The sequence below is a fragment of the Maniola hyperantus genome, chromosome 1, assembly GCF_902806685.2.
Source record: "Maniola hyperantus chromosome 1, iAphHyp1.2, whole genome shotgun sequence".
Taxonomy (NCBI): domain Eukaryota; kingdom Metazoa; phylum Arthropoda; class Insecta; order Lepidoptera; family Nymphalidae; genus Maniola; species Maniola hyperantus.
The window spans coordinates 2,660,865-2,683,910 of NC_048536.1; the positions used below are offsets into that span (position 1 = coordinate 2,660,865).

The 23,046-nt window shown below is 35.8% G+C and overlaps 1 protein-coding gene and 1 long non-coding RNA gene across 9 annotated transcripts in view; both read left to right on the forward strand.

Moving 5' to 3' along the window:
- sky (GTPase-activating protein skywalker) overlaps window positions 1-23,046 on the forward strand; it is a 130,527-nt gene that overhangs the window by 60,433 nt on the left and 47,048 nt on the right. For all 8 annotated transcript variants that reach the window (XM_034985124.2, XM_034985147.2, XM_034985097.2 and 5 more), the window contains exon 4: window positions 9,564-9,768. In XM_034985124.2, the coding sequence (XP_034841015.1) occupies window positions 9,564-9,768 (205 nt within the window). The remainder of the gene's footprint in view (window positions 1-9,563; window positions 9,769-23,046) is intronic.
- On the forward strand, window positions 18,089-19,174 carry LOC138403008 (uncharacterized). The gene is made up of 2 exons (XR_011237315.1): window positions 18,089-18,315; window positions 18,518-19,174. It is a non-coding gene; the product is annotated as an uncharacterized lncRNA (long non-coding RNA).

Below are 23,046 nucleotides of genomic sequence, written 5' to 3' on the forward strand. Positions count from 1 at the left end.
TCGTCACGCTTCTTTAATTTCAAGATAGCAATCGATAGGCACTATTGTGATATCGTTCTATAATAATTATATTTACGTAATATTGTGTTCCACTAAGATTACGTGTGTGAATCATTCTAATAACTTCGAGTTCATCGGTTTATTCTAGAAATATCGAATTAGTGGGTTCATCAAGGGTGAAGCTAAGTACAAAGTGATGCTGGAACGCATTCAAAATAAATTTTTAAGGTTTATGTACCTAAAGTTGTACGGAGTGTATCCGGGATACCCGTTGCTGTATCCCACTCTGTTTGTCATGGGCATGGTGGGATACAGTAGACTGGAATTAAGAAGAGAGGTATCCCTGGCTGCATACATATTTAAGGTGCTAAGAGGGAAGGTGCATAACCCTGCTGTTCTGCAGGAGTTACGCTTTTGTGTGCCGAACGACAGTGGGTCACGCAGACGCAGGCCTCCACTGCTGGCGCAACCGCGCGCTCGCACTTGCCTGCTGCAGCGGGCGCCGCTCACGCGCGCGACTTGCACGCTCAACTCGGTCGCTGAACACATCGACCTGTTCAGCTGCTCACTGGGCGAGTTCATAAGGGCCACAACATTTTTGTTAAGTTTTTAAATAAAGTAGGGTTATGTAAGTTTTAGTCAGTTAGTTGTAAATAGTAAAAAGTATGTAATAGGTAATAAGTAGATATAAATAATTTAAGTTTACTTAGCTATCGCATTAGGTTAGCCTGTAAGGATAGTTTTAAGTTGTGAAATAAATAAATAAATAAATAAATAAAATAAATAAATAAAAATCAGTGTCACTCCGAAGTGTATATGTATAAACATAGACTACAACTCTGTTTATATATTGGTTTTTGCGTCTATGTATTCCGTTATCGAAACACTGTTGGAACAATTGCCAAGAATCGGAATATAGATTTGCGTTCACTTAAAATTGTTTGGACCGGTACCGCTTATAACATTGAAGATAACATTCAATTTATTGAATACAAAAGCCGTACTCTCAATTATAATGCGGAATTTAAACAGGAAAACTATGCTATTTTATTAAGAGTGGAATAGAAATACTACTCTCATTATACCTACTTTAATGAATATTCTGTTGGTAAGGGGCAATGATAAAGTTAAATCCGGAAAATAATTGAGGACACTTATTAATTTCTTCTGCCAACATACTATAGTAGCTACGCGACAGGTCGAGATGGCACGTCACCTGCGATCGCCTGCACTGGGTTAGCGCGGGGGCTGTGCGGGTGTGCGGGGCGTTCCCACCCTATCGCCATCTCGACCTATCGCGGACTATACCTACCTTGTTATTTTTATAATAAACTAGCTGCCCCGGCGAACTTCGTACCGCCTAACAGTCGATTCTTTTCCAGGAATTTTTAAAATTTTTCTCTTCGTAAGAACCATCCCCGTACGTAATATTATGAAAAAAGAATTAGCGAAATCGGTGCAGCTGTTCTCGAGATTTGCGATCAGCAACACAATATTCAGCGATTCATTTTTATATAATAGAGATTGAGTAACTGTAAATTGTTGCGAAGTTGAGATCTTAGACGGATAAAACTTAGTTTTTGTACGCATGTTTTAGATCTACGCAACTCATTTTTAATTGGTTTCAAGTATCAATTATTTATTTCTCAAAACTGGTTTCGTGAAGATATAGAATCTAGCAAATTGTATAGGGTTGTCATCGTCAAATTTAGAAAAATGCGTTAGCACACAGCAGACAGACTAAAAAAAGGTTGGCTTTTAAAAAAAAAATCATCGGCTACTTTGTAATGAAGCCTAAGATTGTGACATAATAATATTCAGATTCTTGAAATCCTTTAATATTCATTGTCAAAGGCTAAACCCATGTAAAATAATCAAACACCGAAAGCTCTTTGCTTACGGTGTTTGATTATTATACACTAGCTGATGCCCGTGGCTTCGCCAGCGTGGAATTAGGTTTTTCAAAATCCCGTGGGAACTCTTTGATTTCCCGGTATAAAAAGTAGCCTTTGTCCTTCCCCGGGATGCAAGCCTACCAAATTTTGTCAAAATCGGTTGAACGGATGGGCCGTGAAAGGCTAGCAGACACACTTTCTCATTTATAATATTAGTATGGAAGTGTTTAATAAATAAGTAATTTATTTAATAAATAAGACCAGCTACCTACTTATAATATACTTACACCGTTCGCATCTACTACCTACATAATATATCACGCACAAGAAAGCCTGTCACTCACACAACCATATTCGATATAAAATAATTATGGTAAGCTATTTAAAACAGTCGCAAAATAAACATTACAAGTGACACATGTATTTTAATACCTTCCGTACCTCCAAAAATATAGTAAATGGATGGTAAACCCAGAGAAATAAACAAAAATTCTGTACACGGGGCAACCCTAATACCGGTATGTAAACAGTGTGTAGGCGGCCTTGGGCCTGAAGGACATTGCGCGCTCGCGGAGGGTGTGGCGTGCACGCGGCGCGCGCGGCTGCGCGAATAAATGACTGCCAGTTTTTTTCTCTATTCACCGATAAATATCTAAAGGAATTTAAAAATACAACGTTCATCTACCTATACTGATCTATAGATACTAATATTTTAAAGAGGTAAAGTTGGTTAGTTAGTTTGTACTGGACAGATATTAAAAATTCTTTCACCAGTAAAAAGCTACATTATTCTTGAGTGACGTAGGATATATTTTATTTAAAAAAAGGAGATCCCTACGAAAATTGTAATAACTACCCGTGCGAAAGCGGTTATTAGTTAACTAGGTGTAACGGAGTTAATAAAGGTGTTTTGTGGATTGCTAAAGGGCATGTCAAGATCATTGCAATCCACGAAACACTTCATCCTAAGGCAAGGAAGTGTTTTGTAGATTGCAAACATGTTTGACCTTGACATGCCCTTCATGCAATAGGCTTTCTACACTACACTAAGCTTTACATTTTTGTTATGAGTTACGGCAATTACGCCCTGCACTTCCGTCATCCGAGTTCTATCCGCCATCCCCGAGAATACCATTGAATTATTATGTACTAAGAGAATACCAGCGATTATCTACGACTTATGTCATAAGCTACCATACAAAACAAAAAGGAACGTATTTTCACGGACTCGGATCGGATGAGTGCGTAACCACCGTTATGAGGGAGGATCAATATACAGCAATGCTGATGGTGCAACTTTTGAAAGAACGAAAGAAGAAAACGTTTATAAATTCTCCGGCAGCTAGACTGACTGGAAGCTGACAAGAGTAACAGTCACAGCAATTTATTTTAGCCTGTCTGTTCTCTGTCAATATCATGCTACTCTAAGCGGGTTTGGGGGCGTGGCATTTACTACACGCGATCTAACGGAATGATGAGAGCTTGTGTTTTCCGCACGGATACCGAGCTAATAATAAAAACTTGCAAAACAGGTGGTTATTTTATGTCAAACGTTAGAACGTTATGTTTCAAACGTTAGATTATAGTGTCACTCGTACGTTTCTATCGGACTATGTTGATAAGATGACGTGTTGTATTTAAATTAACGTTTGCGTAAATCTTTATTATCTATTTTAATATTATTCTGTATGCTCATTAATATTACATAATCAAAGATCACGCAATCGTAGTTCTTCTTAAGTCGCATCATATGTCTTAGTTATTAGGTTTCTTAGATCCTTAGGTTAGGTTTGGTAGATCATCAAATCCAATAAAACTCATTTTTATTTATTTATAGACTAGCGCTTGGCTGCAATTAGGCCAGACAGAGAATTTTCAATTTGCATTTTAAAAAACATGTTTTGAATAGTACAGAATATCTCAGTTGTCATTCTTACTGATCGTAATATTATCAAATATCAATTTATTTAAAGTGTAGAACATATTTTTTCTGTTGGCATTAGCTTAACGATAGCATGTAGTATCTACTTTGCATTCCTCTTAAATTGCCGCGCGATCAGATACATCTTTTTCGTTAATCCTATCACAGTTTTCGCGTATTAACGAGACAGTTATATTTAGCTCATTTGTCGTCGTCGAATAACCTGGTTCTGGGTATGTCGCCGTAACAAATGGTTATTGGTTGTATTTATGTTGTTTATCTTTATGTATTTATTTACAAATTACACTTTCGGTCGTTGCTTCTTCTTTGCGTAACACGTGGCTGTCCAGTTCTGATCGCACATTACGAAGCGAATCGTATACTCCGCAAAAACCGTATGCACCAAACGCAACGAATTTGTCATTCGTCATCTACGTCAGCAGTACTCCTGCGATTCGAAATTCGCATGCACCAAATCATGCTTCTGCTGCTGCTTCACCTCAAGCACAATCAGTGTGACAAAACTTTCTCGTACATTTTGTATAGACAAAGCGTTGCAAGTTTTTGCAGATTGTGCTTGGGCCTTGGTCTATCTAGAGATTTCGTCTCGGGAGCTTCGGCACTTTTATCATCGATCCCACGTTTACTTTGACGCAATTCCCGAATCAAGAGAAAATGTTTCGGTAGAAAAAAATTAAATAGTCTTGAATATCAGAATTTATTTGTACATTTATGAAGTCATCCGTTATTCTTTAGACCTGAATTCTTCCTACGCTGATGTCGCGCGCACTATTCGTACTGCGATTCTATCAGCGTCGCAACTTGAAATGTGATGGCACACAAATCACAAAATATTTTGCGCTCCTAAGACTGGCGTACGTGACCGACATCACATGAATTTTGGCTTTAGCACAAGTTGAGCTTCTCAGTAGGTCCTCCGCATTTTAGCCCTAAAAATTCGACGTACAATTTGCTTTATCTAAAGTGAAAAATGCTTGGCGTTTGGCACGTACGGTACTTGCGGCGTGTAGTGTTTATCCAGAATATGCGATCAACATAAAGGAACTTTTACGATTTTCGAGATTACACGTTCCTCGAACCCATTACCCAATCATGAAGCTCGTGATTTTTTAAAGTTAAATGTCACAATTATTCAATCACTTGTATTACGTACACTTTTATTTAGTCATATTACAGAGTATTGAAAGGAAGTTGTAATTTAAACCCGTATATATTTCAATAAAGATTGTTTGTCTATATGTATCCACAAGTTGGATTGATTGACACACATCCTGTCTGCAAATGCGTTGTCTAGACGTTTGTTGTATATGTATCCTTTTTAGCTGTTTGATTGATGATTTTCTCATTAGGTTAACCACTTTTGGTAATCCCTGTGAAAGCGGAATTGGACGGTTCATTTTGGTATACCTAATATTTTTTGATAGAGATCATTGCTTCACCATAAATGAAGTGTGTAAATCTTTTAATTTTAATAACTGTTTTAGTGATGATTTCTGTTCATCATTTACCTTTGTTGTGTTTAAATTTGTTTTTTTCTGTTTATCACTATAAACTCTCCGATTCCGCATAATTAGTGATATTTATTTAAATCTTCACAAAGTAAATCTCTTGAAATTTTTAATAATTAATACCTACCTCTATAACTGAACCTGTTGACTGAAATACGTTTTTCTTATCGTTCTTTGCTTACAAAAATATTGATTTAGCTTCTGTTTGTATAGCTAATGCGTCTGTGATAATAATCCTTTAAGACTGGTCTGTTGCTGAATTATGTTTTTCCTTCGAGTTCTCTCTTTGCACTGATAATAGTGATAAGGTGTTTTTTACGCCGATACACCTTTATAGTGTTAGTGAATTGTATGAAAAAGTCGGCTTTGTGAAAAAATCTGGGATAGTACTTAAATGGATAATAGTCATAAATGTATCTATATTTCGGTCTCTATACTTTTTATACTATATGCAACGAGTTTTACATTTATTCTTTCTGTAATTAATTGTTCATTGTATTTGTATCCCGGCATAATTCAGGTGCCACTACATTATATACTTAGTTTATCGCGAGATGTATGCAATAAAGATTTATTTATATTTTATTTATCTGGTTTCATAAGTTACTTAGTTGTTTGTTTATTAGCTAACGTGTCATTCAGTTGTGTTACTTTGTTATATTTCTCGTTTGATCAGAGATATTCAGCTGTAGGAATTATATTCACTACTCTTTACCAAGCTCTTTATTATAAAAAGTTTATATACAGTTATTTAGTTTCGCTTAGTTGTTCGGTAAAGCAATATCGCCTAGTTGTGTCTCTTTAGCTGCAATAAAGATACCATTTATATGTCAAATGGCCGTTGCCACTTTATGCGTAGGTACAGTTTCAAGACAGAAATGTATAATTTATAGGAGCGGACCAAAACGGCCTTGCCCGCAAAGTGAATAATCACGAGTCGACTTGCGAATATGTCAGCCACAGATTGGATAACTGATTTGAATGTGTTTACTAAATCAATTCACGACTATGATACCATTGCACGATTTATAAAAAATTACACCCTCTTTTTAACCGACTTCCAAAAAGGAGGTGGCTCTCAATTCGGCCCTTTTTTTTACATTACTGTCCAAAAAAGGAGTGTAATGTTTTCGGGGTTCATTTTTTGCACATGTACCTATGTGATTTCTTTATTCCACCATAACTTCTAAATGCCTGAACAAACTTGACGTACCTACTTGTGTATATCGTTAGAATTCTTGAGTGAGACTGGCTACAATTTTTTTGTGCCTTTTTGGTGCCATTTTCAAATGTGAATCTTTTTAATTTTAATTTTGTTTTTTCCATTGATGTAGGATAGTAGGCAGTTTTTTGGCATGGTAGTCGTGTTTTTTTTTATTACGACTTTTTCATTTTCACGTTTAAGTCTTAATAATAATTGTATTGTTATATTTGCAAATTTATTTAGGACGGTATCCTTAAGTGGTCAAATATTAGATCGGAGTCGAAATGTTTACGCTTAGTTAGTTAGTATGTTTGCCTCTAAAAACCTCAGTCTTGTACCAAGTTTGCGAATGATGGTTTTTTCTTTGTTATGTGATATTTAGCGACATCAGATAAAATTAATCCACTGCAGTGCTAACTATATGTTATAGACTTAACATTAGTTACCACTACAAAAATCTACCAATATATCTACTAACTAAAGGTTAAGTCTATAACTTAGGTAACATTCAGTTAGTATAGGTAGATTTTTAGACTTTCAATAAAAAATCTGTGGGGAAGCAATCATCAAATCCAAATGTAGAGGTTACCAAATTTCAGTTACCCATTAAGATTACCATAGATAAGTTTGCAACTACGAAACATATCTTATCCATAAATATTTTTACTGACTCTTGAAATTAATTTAACTGCAACAAAACAGCGTACAATATGCAATCATATCGGTAAGCAATGTTCTCTTCCATGGAACCTCGGAACGAAAATAAAAATAGAAATAGAAATATCGAATAAGGGTGTGTACTAAGTAAATAGTAGGAAAAAGAAGAATAAGACACAAATATCAAATATTAAAGCTCTGTCCATTGGAAATTCATATTATTATATTGTAAAGCTTGCTTAAATTATTTGGTCTCTTCAAACGTACTGTTATAAATTTATAATTAATAACTATTTAAGTAATCTGTTAAACAAATTTGTAATCCTATTTGGCCTTTTCAGTCTAATATTATGTAAAATTATACTGTCTGTATCGCTGTTGATTACTAATAAACGAATGATGGCCCCGATTCTCTAGTCTCTGTCTAAACTAAATTTAGAGTATCTGCATCCCTTTCTTTTTACTATTGCTAAAAAAGGAACGGAACATGACTTTCACATTTAAAGACTCTAAATTTTAGTGCACAATACAAATTTAAACAGTAGGTTCGCGAGTGCGTGCTAAAATCACGGGTTTTACCATCTAAAAATTAAATTTAGAAATGTCAAACTGCTTCTGTCCTTTTTATATTACAATAGTAAGAAGAGGGTGCGAATACTCTAAAATTAGGTTGTGCTTAGAATCGGTGCCAATATAATATAATATTTATTTATTTATTTATTTAAACAACTCAGTACAGTTATCAACTCTCTGGAATCCTGACCCCTAAACTAGGAAATCCCGTGTCTTAATAAAATAAAATAAAATGAAATTCATCAACCAATTCATCAACATCGGTAACTGAACTGGTAGGTCATATCAAATAGGACCATTTGCTTTCCTTCGCCTTAGAGAATGGGTTACCAATATTATCTAAATCTATCTAGGTCATAATAAGAAAATCCTAGTCAAACATCGGGTAGAATGTTCGCAACATTCTAGGTCGACGAACAATTCTGTTATCACATAATGTTATCTAGGTCATATTGTGAAGATTCCACTGTATATGACAATATTATTATACAGTTTTGGAATATTTGTTTTGAATTGTTAAGCTTTTGTCGGAACCGAAATCGAAATTAAACAAGTGCATATTAAATACTGGTGTGTACCGCCTGACCCGTCTTCACCTGAGTTTATTAACTCAATAATTAATCCTATGTCCTTCTGGAATAATCTACTTTTAAAGCAGTGAAAGATTTTTTCAAAAAGGGTAGTTGTTCCAGAAATTTCTCTCCACATCAAGCTCACATAATTCGGACTCTGTATAATATTGAGTATAGACAAAAATTGAGGTGATGAAAATTGTATGCATGATTCGTCAATTTTAAAATTTAAGCTATGCGGATTCCATACACGCTCTGCTTTGAGAAGAAACAACATTATAATATGTACAGTTAAAATAATACCACTATTAAATATACCTTTTCATGTTCAGATCGTTTTAAAATAAATTACTTTAACTAGATGCAAGTATCCAGGTCACGTGTTGCTGCTGTACTTAAATTTCACATCCTGTTGAAATTCTTCGAATCTAGTTTCATATAGTCGAAAACTAGCGTGATTAGCGTAGGTGTTAGGAAAGTCTACAACCTGTTAAGGTTTAATGGGCAATCTTTCACATAACCGGACGAAAGGAAACCTGCGTTCAGCCACCTCCTGTGATTAGTGATTACCGCAAGATTAAATGTCTCGATCGTACGACATCGCGACTCTTTTTTTTTTAATTTATAGACTAGCGCTTGGCTGCAGTCAGACCTTGTGGCAAGTGATGATGCAGCCTAAGATGTAGCGCGCTAGAAGATGCCTATTCACTCTTGACTTGAAGGTACCCATATTATAATTGGAGGAGAAAACTGATGCTGGAAGGGTGTTCCAAATCATAGCGGATCGAATTAAGGAGGCAAATCGCTTTGTACGCATCCATAGAATTTCGACTACGTACAGGTGCAGACCTTGGCGATGCCTTGAGGTACGATAGTAGAAAGTTGAAGGAGGAACCAGGTCGAAAAGTTCTTCGGCACACTCCCCGAAATATATTCTGTAATATACCGACTCTGTAAAATACAGGACTCTACTCTACTACTCTATGCTACTTCATAACATTATGTGTACTATCACTATGATTTTCTTTTCTGTCTTCCTGGGTTTTTTAGCAATATGCAAAAGAAAAGATACTCTATACTCAGATACTCTAAATTTAGTTTAGAGAATGACATCAGAATGCCACGCCAATGTTGCCAATGTTAGTGATGCTCCAAGTCCAAACATACAAACCGCTTCCGTGACGTAAGTAACATCCAATTATCTTGTTGCAGGTATTCGGCACGGTGGAGCTGCCGGATAAGCCAATCATGCTCCCGCCGTTCGTGGAGGCGACCCACTGCCTCGGGTACCACCTGACCCGCAAGGGCCGGGCGGTGGCGGACCGCGTCGTCTCCGTGCTCGGTTACGCCTGTCCCGACATCACGTACAGCCCCAGTCTCTATCCCATCACCGCAGCTCTACTACACTTCATGCCTGGTAAGTCAAACAATACAACTTGAAGCGTTCTACGCAAAATAAAAGTTACATACAGGGGATTTCAACGGAATTATTCCCGTCAGCACAGGAGTTAGGACCCAGTTATGCCAAAATGTTTGGTACATTTTGGCCACATGTATTTATTTCAAGAGAATGATTTTTAAAGTCAAACTTTAGACGTTGACGATCAAAGTTCAAACTATGACCAGGCACTTCAAATATCATTTGAAAATTCATAATGGCTTGGCTTATGGAAGGATTCGAAGGCTTGACCGTGATTGGTGGCGTTGTCTCGAAAGGCTATGGCTTTTCGCGCCTCTTTTGTTCAACCAGTGATCGCATGCAGGCTGATAGATTAGACTTTAGAGAGAGAGAGAGAGAGAGAAATTTGGACAAATTTTATTTTCAAAGCAAAATTGTATATTATATAATTAGGCGTACTTTCTGAAGAAAGTTCCCACTTCCAATCGTAAGCTGGGCGATTACGGTAAAATGAGATGTCGCATCGCAAATGAAATATTCACGATAATTTCAGGATGTATTTTTTTGTGATGCAACATGATCATTTTACCATAATCGCCCTGCTAGTTTTTTCAGTTCAATTTAGTTTGTTCCTAATATCTCAATGTTGACTTGATTGTGACTTGATTACGTACTTCAGATATTCGTACTGATTGTGAGCACAACTAAATTTTAGAGTATTCGCATCCTCTTCTTACTAATGTAATATGAAAAGGACAGACACAGTTTGACAGTTTTAAATATAATTTATAGCTGTCAAACCTCGTGACTTTAGCTGCCAGTCGCAAGCTGTTTAAAGAAGCACTAAAATTTAGAGTCCTTAAATCTAAAATTTATGTCCGTCCTTTTTAGCAGTATTAAAAAAAATGCAGATACTCTATATTTAGTTTAGAGAAAGACAACAGAATCGCCGCAATTGTCTTCTATAAGTACGTCTTAATATAATTGTTCGTAGTGAAAATGTGAATCACAAATTCCGAGATAACAGGTTTGTTTTTATAGTTGGCAACTTCTATAAAATCGCACATTAGTGGTTACTATTAAATCTCACAGTTTTTAAGTCTCTTTAAATTTCTCACTATTATAAATAGAACTTACATCAGATTTTACAAAACATGTTTGGATTAAACATTAAAAGAGATACTTAATCCTTAAGTTGACACGTTGTATTTATGTGCCATTGTTTTGAATCAGTTTTTTATTACTAAATTAAGAGGTGTTTATCATTAAACAATGTTCATTGTTTACAATGATAACGGCGAGATAAATTAACCGCAGCTATTTATTGTAAACAAGTAATAATGTTAAACAATACTTGTTTTGTTTTTTTAGGAGTTTAATCACATGTATTGATACGTGCAATTATGTATCACTATTTTTTTTAAGACTTCAGAACTAAGTAATATGCCAATTATAAATACCAGCAAACTTAACCGTATGTGTTGTCCCTAACAATACTTTTGTAACTATTTTTTTGTTCAAATTATGAATTTGAAAAAAAAATCCGCTATCAGCAGCAGCAGCTATATTGGATTTTTCGAATTATTTTTACTGCAGCTTTCTAACTGAGAATACCACTAATCCAAGATCTTCTCTATTCAGAACTTTATTAAATCGCTCGTAGAAACTAAAATTAAATCATTGAATGATTTATTAAATATTATGATAGTTATTAAAATAATAATAATATGTCCATATTTTAGTATCTACTACAAAAGGTAATTTAAACATTTTGCATATTCCGCGTCAATTTTTGATACGCTCTACATTGTGTGCGTTCCTTTGGTTTACTCATCTATTTTTTGTAAAAAAAATATTGTTAATACCGAAATATTCCTCTTCAAGGTTCTCCTGGTTAACCTAAAATATTTTGTTTCACTCAAATACAAAGATATCTCAATAACATCACATTTAACACGTTTCGGCGCTGACGGCTTGAATGCGAGCTGTTAATTTTACAGCTGCGGTTTTCTCGTCCTGTGAATAATGTCCGTCTTCCACGCCGACAAGTTAATTATCCCCATTAACGATAATATGACTAAAACGCTCTGTTAACACGATCACTAAATTGTTAACAGCTTGTTCTTTTAACATTTCCACTGTCTAATCAGAGGTAAAAACTTTACCTTCAATTTTTTTTATACAATCTAACGTCTACAGTAATATTGTAAAGAGGAAAGATTTGTATTTTTGTATGTTTGTAACAAATAAACTTAAAAACTACCGGACCTATTTCAAAAATTCTTTCACCATTAGAAAGCTACATTATTTCCAATGGCTATAGTTGAAATAGGCTACAGTTTTTTAATTAGTTTTTTTAATACGAAAATTGTATTACACTACTCGTGCGAAGCCGGGCGAGTCGCTACTCTTATAATATAAAAATTACATTGTCACAAAACTCAATACATACTGCATTTCCATAAATGTGTAAATTAACACATTTACTTTGACCTAAATTGTTTTTAAAATTTCATTTGCATTGCATCACGCTAAAAGACCATTATTATTGACTTACTTTTAAAACGTACTTACTTATTATACTTTTCATAGCTTTCTGTCAAAGTTCCGGATAAGTCAGGTAACAACTGGTTATAACAAAGCATCCTTCCAATTTAGTAGAATTGCAGAGGCGTCACAAAATTTACTGTCGCTCTCGCCTTAATTCAGTAATGAGTGCGGGGGGGCGATAATTGAACTCGGCAATAGGCAAATTGCTGTACCATTCGCTCCTGACTGGGTCTACTAAATCACACAGTCTATTTTAAACTCTATTTCAACGACATACGATTGCATATCATTTAAACGTACCATATACCCCGGACCTATTTTATCAGATCCTAAATTGGACTTTCCTACTACGTGACAGAGTCGGGAATGCTATTCCATCACGTGTAAACGAGTGATCACGATTAATAGCCGTCGGCATACCAGAGATTTGTAGAGCGTCTAGTTTGTTATCAATTTCCTACGTCTCACTTCTGTATTGCACCTGTTATTGTCTTCTGGAATTCGCACGATTCCATAACATGATTTTTCAAATTCATTCAGAGACATTTTATATATCAAGGTGTCTTCACTGACGTCATGAATCTTTTTTCTTTTTAGTAAGTTATAGTTTTTTCGTTTTAGTAAGTACCTGAGAAGAACATTGTTGCAACTCGCATAACGCATTGCATTCAATCAAGCTCGGTCTTTTCGCGCTCCATACTGCAAAGGTTCTGCTTAGTTATCACTCTAAGGTTAATTACCCAAGTGATAAGCTGACCAAAAATGCAGCACAGCATGAACTTCTCCATTGTTGATTGAATTTAATTTTCACAAGAAAATCGTCACACAAAATACATACCCGGTGATGAGATAACTATTGCGTTACAGTAACTGTAGGTTATAAGCAATAATCTAACAGAGTAAGGCCAGATTTCATACAAAATGCCCATGGTCCCTAACTTCATAATATACATGACATGATCTATTCCAAATTCTAGTCCAGCGCTGAAAGGTACTAATTGAATAAAATTGCTAAAACCAGCAACTGAAATATTGTATACCGCTAATATGATTAGATAATATTATAAATGCGACACCTGCGCAATTGAGAATTGAGACAATTTGTTTATCACGATTCTCGACGAAGCGGAAATGGACCATGTCAATTTGAACATCGCAACAACCGGATGGTTAAAAAGCGACTGTTTCCTCTTGCGGTCTTTTAACTAAGTTATTTACGATGCCATAATATTATACTCCTTTTTATCAACATCGTTTGTATAGCTAATGGCTATGTTGTATGTAACTCAACAAAAACTGGCCCTGAACCTGATAAGTCAATTTGAATTTGCTACAATTGTCTTATGGAATCTAAAAAAATATTTTTTCGCAAGTATTCTATCAACTTTTAGTTAATAATTGTTATGACATTTGAAGAGCTGGCCAAAAATGGTGTGAAATGCAGAAACTTAAATTTTACAGTAGGAGCAAATTATCGCTCCTACTGTAAAATTAGGAATTAGTAAGTTTCAACTAACTGAATTATGGCTATTAAGCCATAATTCAGTTAGTTGAAACTTTACCGAAACTATCGAAGTCACAAACTTTGAACTGAATTTTAGCACAGGTTTAGGCCCTTTTGCTTGCATTGGATTCAAGTTCAGATTTGTATGAAGCCTGATTTAAAAAAAGTAATTTAGTTATAAGCTGTTTTGTTCGCCATCCTCTCATTTTTAACGGCTATTCCTTTATATAGTTTTTAAAAATAATGCCGATATTTTCGTTATTTTGTGTAGTTTTGTGCTAACTCTAAATTCCCTATTAAAATTATCTTATCTACTTTTATAACAGCAACTTAGATTTGATCAATCAACAAGTCACATGTAACGATCGCTAACAACTGTTCTAGAGGCCTTATTACCTCGATTCGACGATATCTAGTGATATTGAACTGTCCCAGCTCAATGCCTCCACTGCAGTCGCACAGTTGGTGACGAGTTATCGCATTACGTGCGCGTATCTAAACTTACTGTCTCGTATTGTTGCACGTAAAGCTGGTTTTGTTCTAGGCTGCTACGACCGTGTGAATGTCATTGTTGTTGCGCCTGATTACAATCTTTAGTGATTACTGTTTATGTAATTCTACACAAATTTCTTAACACATTTGACAGATATAATGGACTAAGAGATGGAATCCCGAAGCTCAATTATTTATTAGAGTTGAAGTCTGTACCAACTGCTAATTTGGTTAAAGACAAATGTGCTGGTTGTTTAAAAGTAGAGCTACTACAGTAAATAACAGTAATTAAATAAATTCTCTCAGTATTTGGATCCAACAAAGCTGTATCTTTATTTATTTACTTACTAGCTGATGCCCGCGACTTCGTCCGCGTGGATTTCGTTTTGTATAATCCCGTGGGAACTCTTTGATTTACCTGGATAAAAAGTAGCCTATGCCACTCTCTTTAACTATACCCGTGCAAAAAATCACGTTGATCCGTTGCGGCGTGATTGAAGAACAAACCGCATTTATAATATAGGTAGTGATATAATATGGGTAGTGATTAAATGCTTATTAAGAAGTTGCGACTAAAGAGTGTTCTCAATAAACAAAAAGTTTCTTTTGACCGTTCTAAATAAAGCAACATTCAATTTTCACAATCTACAATGTCAATATTATCGCCCAGATTCATCTTAAGATTATAATTTTCCTTAGCAACATCGTCCGTGACACTGAGTCTTCATTCTCCAACGTTATCTGCCAGTTTTAACTGGATCGCATTCAAGAGTTCAAACGTGTCATCTTTGGCCCGTGTTTTCGTGCGAAAAATGTCCGCGGACGCCCGATATAAACCCGGGCCTCCTGCGTTTGGCCTGTCGCCAGTCTCCGCACGTTTATCTACAAACAAGCGACGCGATTACCGCGTTGTTGTTATCGCTTCTGTGTTTTATTTAACCAGTGGTATTATTGGCTCTGCCTATATTGTTGTTATTTGTTTTGTCAATAATATCAACTGCTTTTAGAACGCCTTCGCCGTTAAGTGTGTGGAGGTTGGGCGGCTGCAGCGCAACGGTCGCGAAGCTAAGTGATATGTGTGGACTACACATATCACTACTTCGTATTGTAAATGCGAAAGTAAACACACTTTTTTTGGTCATGCCTCAACGGAGCAACGGATTGACGTGATTTTTTGCATTGGTATTAGCTAAAGACGTGGACGCAACTTTTTATATTAGAAATTAAAGAGTCCCCGGAGATTTTTAAAAACTTCGGATGAAGTCGTTTCATTTTTCATTTCATTTATTTATTTGCGTTCATGTACATTGGTAGATACTTAAAGCTAACTTATTCATTAGGGTCCTATCAGGGCATTGCAAATATTAAATACTAGAAAAAAAAGGTAATTAATATTCATTCAGTTTACCTAGGTCTTTCATCATTCAATATTTATATTGTATTCCGTAGCAAATCGTGTCAAGTGCACCCCTTCCCTCTCTCTTCTTTGTTGTGCATCGAAGTATGAAAACGCCCCAGTTTTTCACTTTTTATTTTACATTTTAACATGCAAAAATTCCAGCCGCCCAATGAACGGCCTCCATTAACTTCATAATTGAAACCCAATTCTTTTCATCGTCGAACAAAATAGAAGGGTCGAGAAAAAAGCTTGAATGAATAAAACCCCCCCATTACATGTTCGATCGGTGCGCACTCGCCCGTAACCGGAGCTCTTCCTGTTCTTTTTGCGTACAACCAACAACCAGGCGACTTGTTTTACTCGTGTCACGCACTGCCTCCGTTAATTTCATAATTAAAACCCAATTCTTTTCATCGTCGAACAAAATAGAAGGGTCTGTTGGAGACTGTAGGTGGACTTTTCGCCAGTTCTTGGGTGCTTGTTTATTATTTGAATTTGAGTACAATCTGCTTTGACGCGCAGAAAAAAGCTTGAAGGAATAAATCTCCCCATTACCATGTTCGACCGGCGCGCACTCGCCCGTAACCGGAGTTCTTCCTGTTCTTTTTGTTCACAACCAACAATCAGGCGACTTGTTTTACTCGTGTCACGCACTGCCTCCGTTAATTTCATAATTGAAACCCATTTTTTTTCATCGTCTCTCATTAGCTGTTAATTCAATAAAGTTATGTATAAGATAAACGTCGTTTAACTGTCCATGCGTTTCTGAATACAACAAAAACTATGAAACCGATAACCAGTTCATAATTCTGTCACTAGATGGGTCTGTTACAGGAAACGAGTTTGAAATGCATATTATTATTTTATTTATTTATTTATTTTATTTTTATTATTCATGTACCAAAAATTGTAGTTACAAAGTAATAATAAATTAAGTTACATCGGAAATGCTTATCTCTAAACAGAGATCTGCTTCTGAATCTTTTACTAGCTGATGCCCGCGACTTCGTCCGCGTGGAATTAGGTTTTTAAAAATCCAGTGGGAACTCTTGGATTTTCCGGGATAAAAAGTAGCCTATGTCACTCTCCGGGTCTTTATCTATACCCATGCAAAAATCACGTCAATCCGTTGCACCGTTGCGACGTGATTGAAGGACAAACCAACAAACAAACACACTTTCGCATTTGTATAAGGGTACTGATTTCGCCATCAACACTAGTTTTATTAGTAATAGTATTTTTTTCTATGCTTCATAAGTGGCTAAACGCTGTTTGCAAAGTAACAAACAACTTACTATTAAAATACTTTTTTATCTAAAAATACGCAAACCATGAACTACCTACTGACAGATGAAACGTCAAATAACTTTATGGAATCGATAAGGCGCACATAGGCCAGTTAAGTTTAAACAGAGTTTATCTTGCATTGCGTTGTTCAGAAACGCACTGTCTCGAGTTATCGGACCAAAAGCGCGAAACCGGGCATATGTCAGTTACTAAATTGGGTTTGCCATTTTGAGCAATTGTTCATGGTAAATGAAATTCACGAATACCAATTTCAAAAACTTGCTTCTTGTTTTTAATATCACACTCTTAACTACACTCTTTTGAAGTTTTTCCTTTGTCTTTAATAACTTCTCCCTTCCTTCATCTCCTATATCCACTTCAAAGCCCACTATAAAACTTTACTTATCAAAACTTTAATATTGCCCAAGAGACAAAGGTCTAGATGAAACGAAAATAAAATATACTTCTTTCGAAAGACAGTTAAAACTTTTTATTCTGTAGAGACGCGATGAAATAATGAAGCTCTTGGAAGAATAAAAAATATGCTAAAATAATATTAATGTTACTGTTTCATTATTATTGAAACCAGTATAGTTTTCTGTGGTATTTATTTAACAGATTGAATAAACTTTGTTTTGAGATTTTACCTAGTGAATTTTCCATAAGAAATACAGAATACACAGTAAAGAAATACCTTATTCTTACTACATTAAAGGCATTCTTTTACATAATTGCTTTGCACGTAAGTTTAGAAGATTGAGCTTTATATCTAAGCCTTTTTGTTAAATAAAGTTACATTTTTGGCTTAAAGTTAAAATTTTATATCCTTCTTTTTGCGAAATATCACTAAATTGTGCTCTCCTTTTAAATTTTTCTATCTGGCAATCTTACCTACTGTATTCTTCATTTTGTCTACTTCATTAATATCTCGACCTAGTTCCTGAGAGCCTCATAAACTGGCGGAACAAAGCCTCGCCTCTATTATCTTTCACATTCAGCAATAAACTCTTATTATCCCCCCAGAGACGACGCCTGCAGGCCTAGCATGGGCCGGGATTTTTTCTCCCCGAGGAAAGGATAAAAATTTTATCCCCTCCGATAGTTATTTCCACTCTCCGAGCATGGGCACAGGGTTGGATATAATTATCCCCGGTGATAAGGCGGGGAAAGACTAGTCCTCGGTTAATGTCAAAGTGTTATTATTTTTTATCTGTGCTTTTGATTTTGCTCGTTTTCGTTACTCGTAACTCGTCTGTGGCTGCTTTTTATTTTAAAAGAGCTAGAAGCCGGAGCCGTAAAATAGTTTAAAAAACATTCACAGAAGATTATGCACGTAAGTATTGTTATTGTTTGTGTTTACCTAACCTAACTCCACTTTTGATTTATCCAAATTAAAAAATAATCGAATAGTTGAAATTTCTAGCTATCACAGTAAGTATCACAAAGACAATTTGTGTTAGTACACAAAATTAAAGTGATAATATATTGATATTGTTAGCGACAAAGAAATGCATAAATTGTTGTTTTATTTGCAGACATGGAAATATGTACTTGAAGAAGGGCACTGGCCACTGACTGACAAGTATGATGAGGCAGCTCGGGATGTAGGACCACCGGGAAATGTCTCAATAGTGCCGTCGGTCACATATATGAGCACATAAGTGTTCAATATTAATTATCACTGTTGGGCATAAATGCTCAACAGGAATTGGACCTGAAGACTCCATAATGGGCCAGCCAGAGAGATGCGTGTATTAATTTAGTTCTATTAAATGTGTGTCTTGTATAACAAACTCAAAATAACTTTAGGTACCTACCTATTGGAATAGGTAAGTTAGGTACACATCTTATCAACATAAAATATTTTCATTATTGTTTGAGATGATGATAAAACTAACAGTTCAGCACACTGCACTGAGAAGAGTTCAATATCACTTAAAATTGGTTAAGCTGGTATGGTTTGAGCTATTAAACTAACTTATTTCTTTATAAGCATGTCAAGCCAATGTTTTTTATCTTATGGCAGGAAATCTTTGAAGTGTCGGTGGTGGACTATGGTGAGACTGTCGTTTAACCCACTTTGTACACAGTGGGTACTTTATAAAACCAATAGCCCCGAGTGGTTTTCCTATAAATGCCAATAAATAAATAAAAAGTAAGTAGAGGATATGTACATTTTTGTAATTTGTAAATAGTTATGAATATAGGAAGTTATTCTATGGCAGTGTGGTTTGATTGAACATTAAACTTGTTACTTCCTTTTCTTAAGGATAATAGGTGCTACTTTTAGATCTGTTAAGTTAACATCAGAGATTTGTGTACATCCAAATAAGCATTGTTTCAATTGGTATTCCTAATATTATGCCTAAAAGTTTGTGTTTGTTACTCAATCACACAGAGAGTACTTAAAGCAAAATTATTTTTTGAAGAAACTTATTTTTTGTTATAGCAGCAATAGAAATAAGTACAAAATTTCAACTTTAACCTGTTACGTTTCAGGAGACAGACAGATGGAGAGCTGAGACTGTAATAGGGTCCCATTGATACCCTACAGAACCCTAGTAGTAGTAGTAGATATAAGGATGGGTTTGCACAAGGTGGTTTTAGGTAATAGGTACTTAAAGAAATATATTTTAATGCAAATATGTATTTATTATTCCATCCCTTTTTCCCTTTTATTGTCGGGCAACAGTTAGCAGTCTGGTTTGATCCATAGATATGTGAGATTTCTTTATTTGTTACATTTTCTAGTCTGTCCTTTGGTTGTTCCATTAGAATTCTGAAATATACAATTTATACATTAATGATTTTCAATAATAATAAATTAAGAGTAAGAGGATATACTGAAATGGTCTATAAAGTATAATAGGCTAACATATTTACTCTTACAAAACACTTATGATGAACCATTATAATTTGTAAAGTGTTATTGTGTTTGTGTATCATTATGTATTTAACTATGATATAGGTGTGTATTTTAATTTAAGAATTGTTTTGTTAAATTAGACTCCTGCCTATTTTGTTCAAATAAATGATTTTATTATAATGAGTCAATTGTGTTATTTTATATTTCCAATAATCCATACTAATATTATAAATGCGAAAGTGTGTCTGCCTGTCTGTCTGCTAGCTTTTCACAGCCCAACAGTCTAACCGATTTAGATGAAATTTAGTACCTACAGAGTTAGCTTACATCCCGAGGATGGACACCGGCTACTTTTTATTCTGGAAAATCAAATAGTTCTCACAGGATTTTCAAAACCTAAATCCACACAGATGAAGTCGCGGGCAATAGTCATCCCATGACCTTGACTTGTATCTCACTGGTAACTACCATCTGCCAAGAGTCTTATAGATGTGAGGACGTAGAATAAATAGAGAATAGCCGCGAATACCTATTTGTAGGTACCTACTACCTACCTAAGTAGGTAACCTAAATTAGGTACCTATTCGTTTGCACAAGATGGTTTTAGGTAATAGGTAAGTACTTACTTACTTTTAAGAATCCATCCACCGAATTAATCGGCTTTAGTGCTTCATTAAGCTGTTCGCATAAGTACAGCACATAATATTTGTCTATCCGAAACAAGTGTTGGAACTCAGCGTCGGGAAATTCAAAGGGATTACTTCCATCACTAATTACGTGCTCATGTTATTTTCGTTCTAAATTCTCTATTTCAAACTAATAAAAAAAGCGCGAGACATGTTTTTTGATCTTTTAATAATTGAGTTAAAGTTCTATGAGCTTATACCCACCTCTAATCTCGATGATAAAATTATCCCTCTCAAATGTCAAAAAAGGACAGTTTATCTTCTTTTATTTGGCCCCATGCTATAGACGGTGGATAAATAGTCCCCCGAGTCCCCGTGAAATGTCAAACGGGGATAAACTTCTCCTCTCCCCTGTTGCCGTGCTCTGAGGGGTGGAGAAGTTAATGTTATCTCCTGTGCAGTGGATAAAATCGGGGGATATAATTTTTATCTTCGGCCCATGCTAGCCGTGCTGTGTCTGTGTACTCTTATGAAGTTATGACGCAATTTTATGCTTCACGTGCGAAAATGTCCCTTTTTAGGGCGGTTACTCATCCGATCCGAGTCTGTGAAAATACGTTCCGAAGTAGTCAAAGAACCATTTGTATGGTAGCTTATGACATATGACGTCATCATCATCAACATCATCAACCGATAGACGTCCACTGCTGGACATAGATCTTTTGTAGGGACTTCCACACGCCACGGTCTTGCGCCGCCTGAATCCAGCAGCTCCCTGCGACTCGTCTGATGTCGTTCGTCCACCTAGTGGGTGGTCTTCCAACGCTGCATCTTCCGGTGCGAAGTCGCCATTCCAGCACCTCAAGCCCCCTATGTCTATGACGTAGATATTTTTTAAATCTGCCATACCCCTTCCAGGTTATCCCGCTTCCAACTTAGACTGTATTTCCACTTACCACCAGCCACCAGGTGAGATTGTACTGTAAAGTAACAGTCTTTATTTTACCCGATACCGTAGTCGGTAATTACACTGAATATTATGCAATGCAGTCCCAGGTCCCTATCTAGATAATTCAGTATTAAGATGCCTCTATGCATCTGTTTAAAACTTCCTATCGATTGATAATGACGGTAAATTTTGCTCAATACAAGTTGCTGTACAAAGTCATAGAGGCGCGAACGTCGTATAGCGCCGCGCCTTAAAGTGATACAGCGCCATCTAGTAGGAACTCAACGTCAACCCTATATATGAGACCACGGAGATTTAATACAAAGCTGGTCGTATTCGCTCCCTCCGGTCGTCATTACGGAATACGGGTACCTATATGGGTCACGTCGTCCTCCACGCCCTCTTAACCTCTCGCTTTGATTGCACGCCTCCATTCGGGATCGAGATGAATTAAACTTGATATACCGAGACCGAGCTGTGCAACATGTTTGCGTAATTTCATGAAAAATAAATGGAATATTCTGATTACACTACTAGATGATTCCCGCAACTTCGTCCGCTTGGATTTAGGTTTCAAAAATTCCATGGGAACTTTTTTCAGGCTCAAATTAATGTAGTCTAGGTCCGTTGATGTTTTGTGCCTTTCGTCAAAATTTGTCAAGCGTATAGGCCGTAAATAGTGAGCTAAAAGACAGGCCCACTTTTGCTTTTACTTTTATAGTATTAGTAATATGGATTTCATTTTGTTTCTGTTTATTCACACCCTTCTGCTATTTCATATCCAATTAATCATCATTGGTATAAATGATAAAATTATCACAAGTATACAACTGCATCTGATCTACAACAACTAATAAAATAAATATAACAAACTAGATGATGCCCGCGACTTCGTCCGAGTGGATATAGGTTTTTTAAAAATCCCGTGGGAACTGTTTAATTTTCCGGGATAAAAAGGAGCCTGTCCTTCCCCTGGATGTAAGTTAACTCTACCAAATTTCATCAACATCGGTTAAACTATTGAGCCGTGAAAAGCTAGCAGACAGACAGGCACACTTTCGCATTTATAATATGTCCCCTCGCTGTGACATATTTGCTGACAAATGGGCTGACCTCATGGGTCAGATCTTGCACTTTTGTAAAAAATTATATTTTGCTTTTTAACATGACTTTATTCAATTTTTTGTAAGTATATTTAATTAGTGTAATTGGGCTTTATGGCCGTTCTAATTAAATAATAAATAAATAAATAATAATAATAATAGTAAGTATGGTTAGTAATATAAACGATGAACGTGACGTAAACATGGACGTTGTTAGCGTTTGCTTAGTGATTAGTACGACGTACCACGTGAACAATCTTATATTCGATAGTCACGTAGGTACATCTTACATCTAGATAAGGTTTTGATTTATTTGGTAACTTATGCTACGGAAGGTTTCAGTTAACGACATAATGGTACTGATTCTGAGCACAACCTAATTTTAGAGTATTCGCATCCTCTTCTTACTAATGTAATATAAAAGAGACAGACGCAGTTTGACAGTTTTAAATTTAATTTTTAGATGGTAAAACCCGTGATTTTAGCGCACAGTCGAGAAGCCTACTGTTTAAATTTGTAG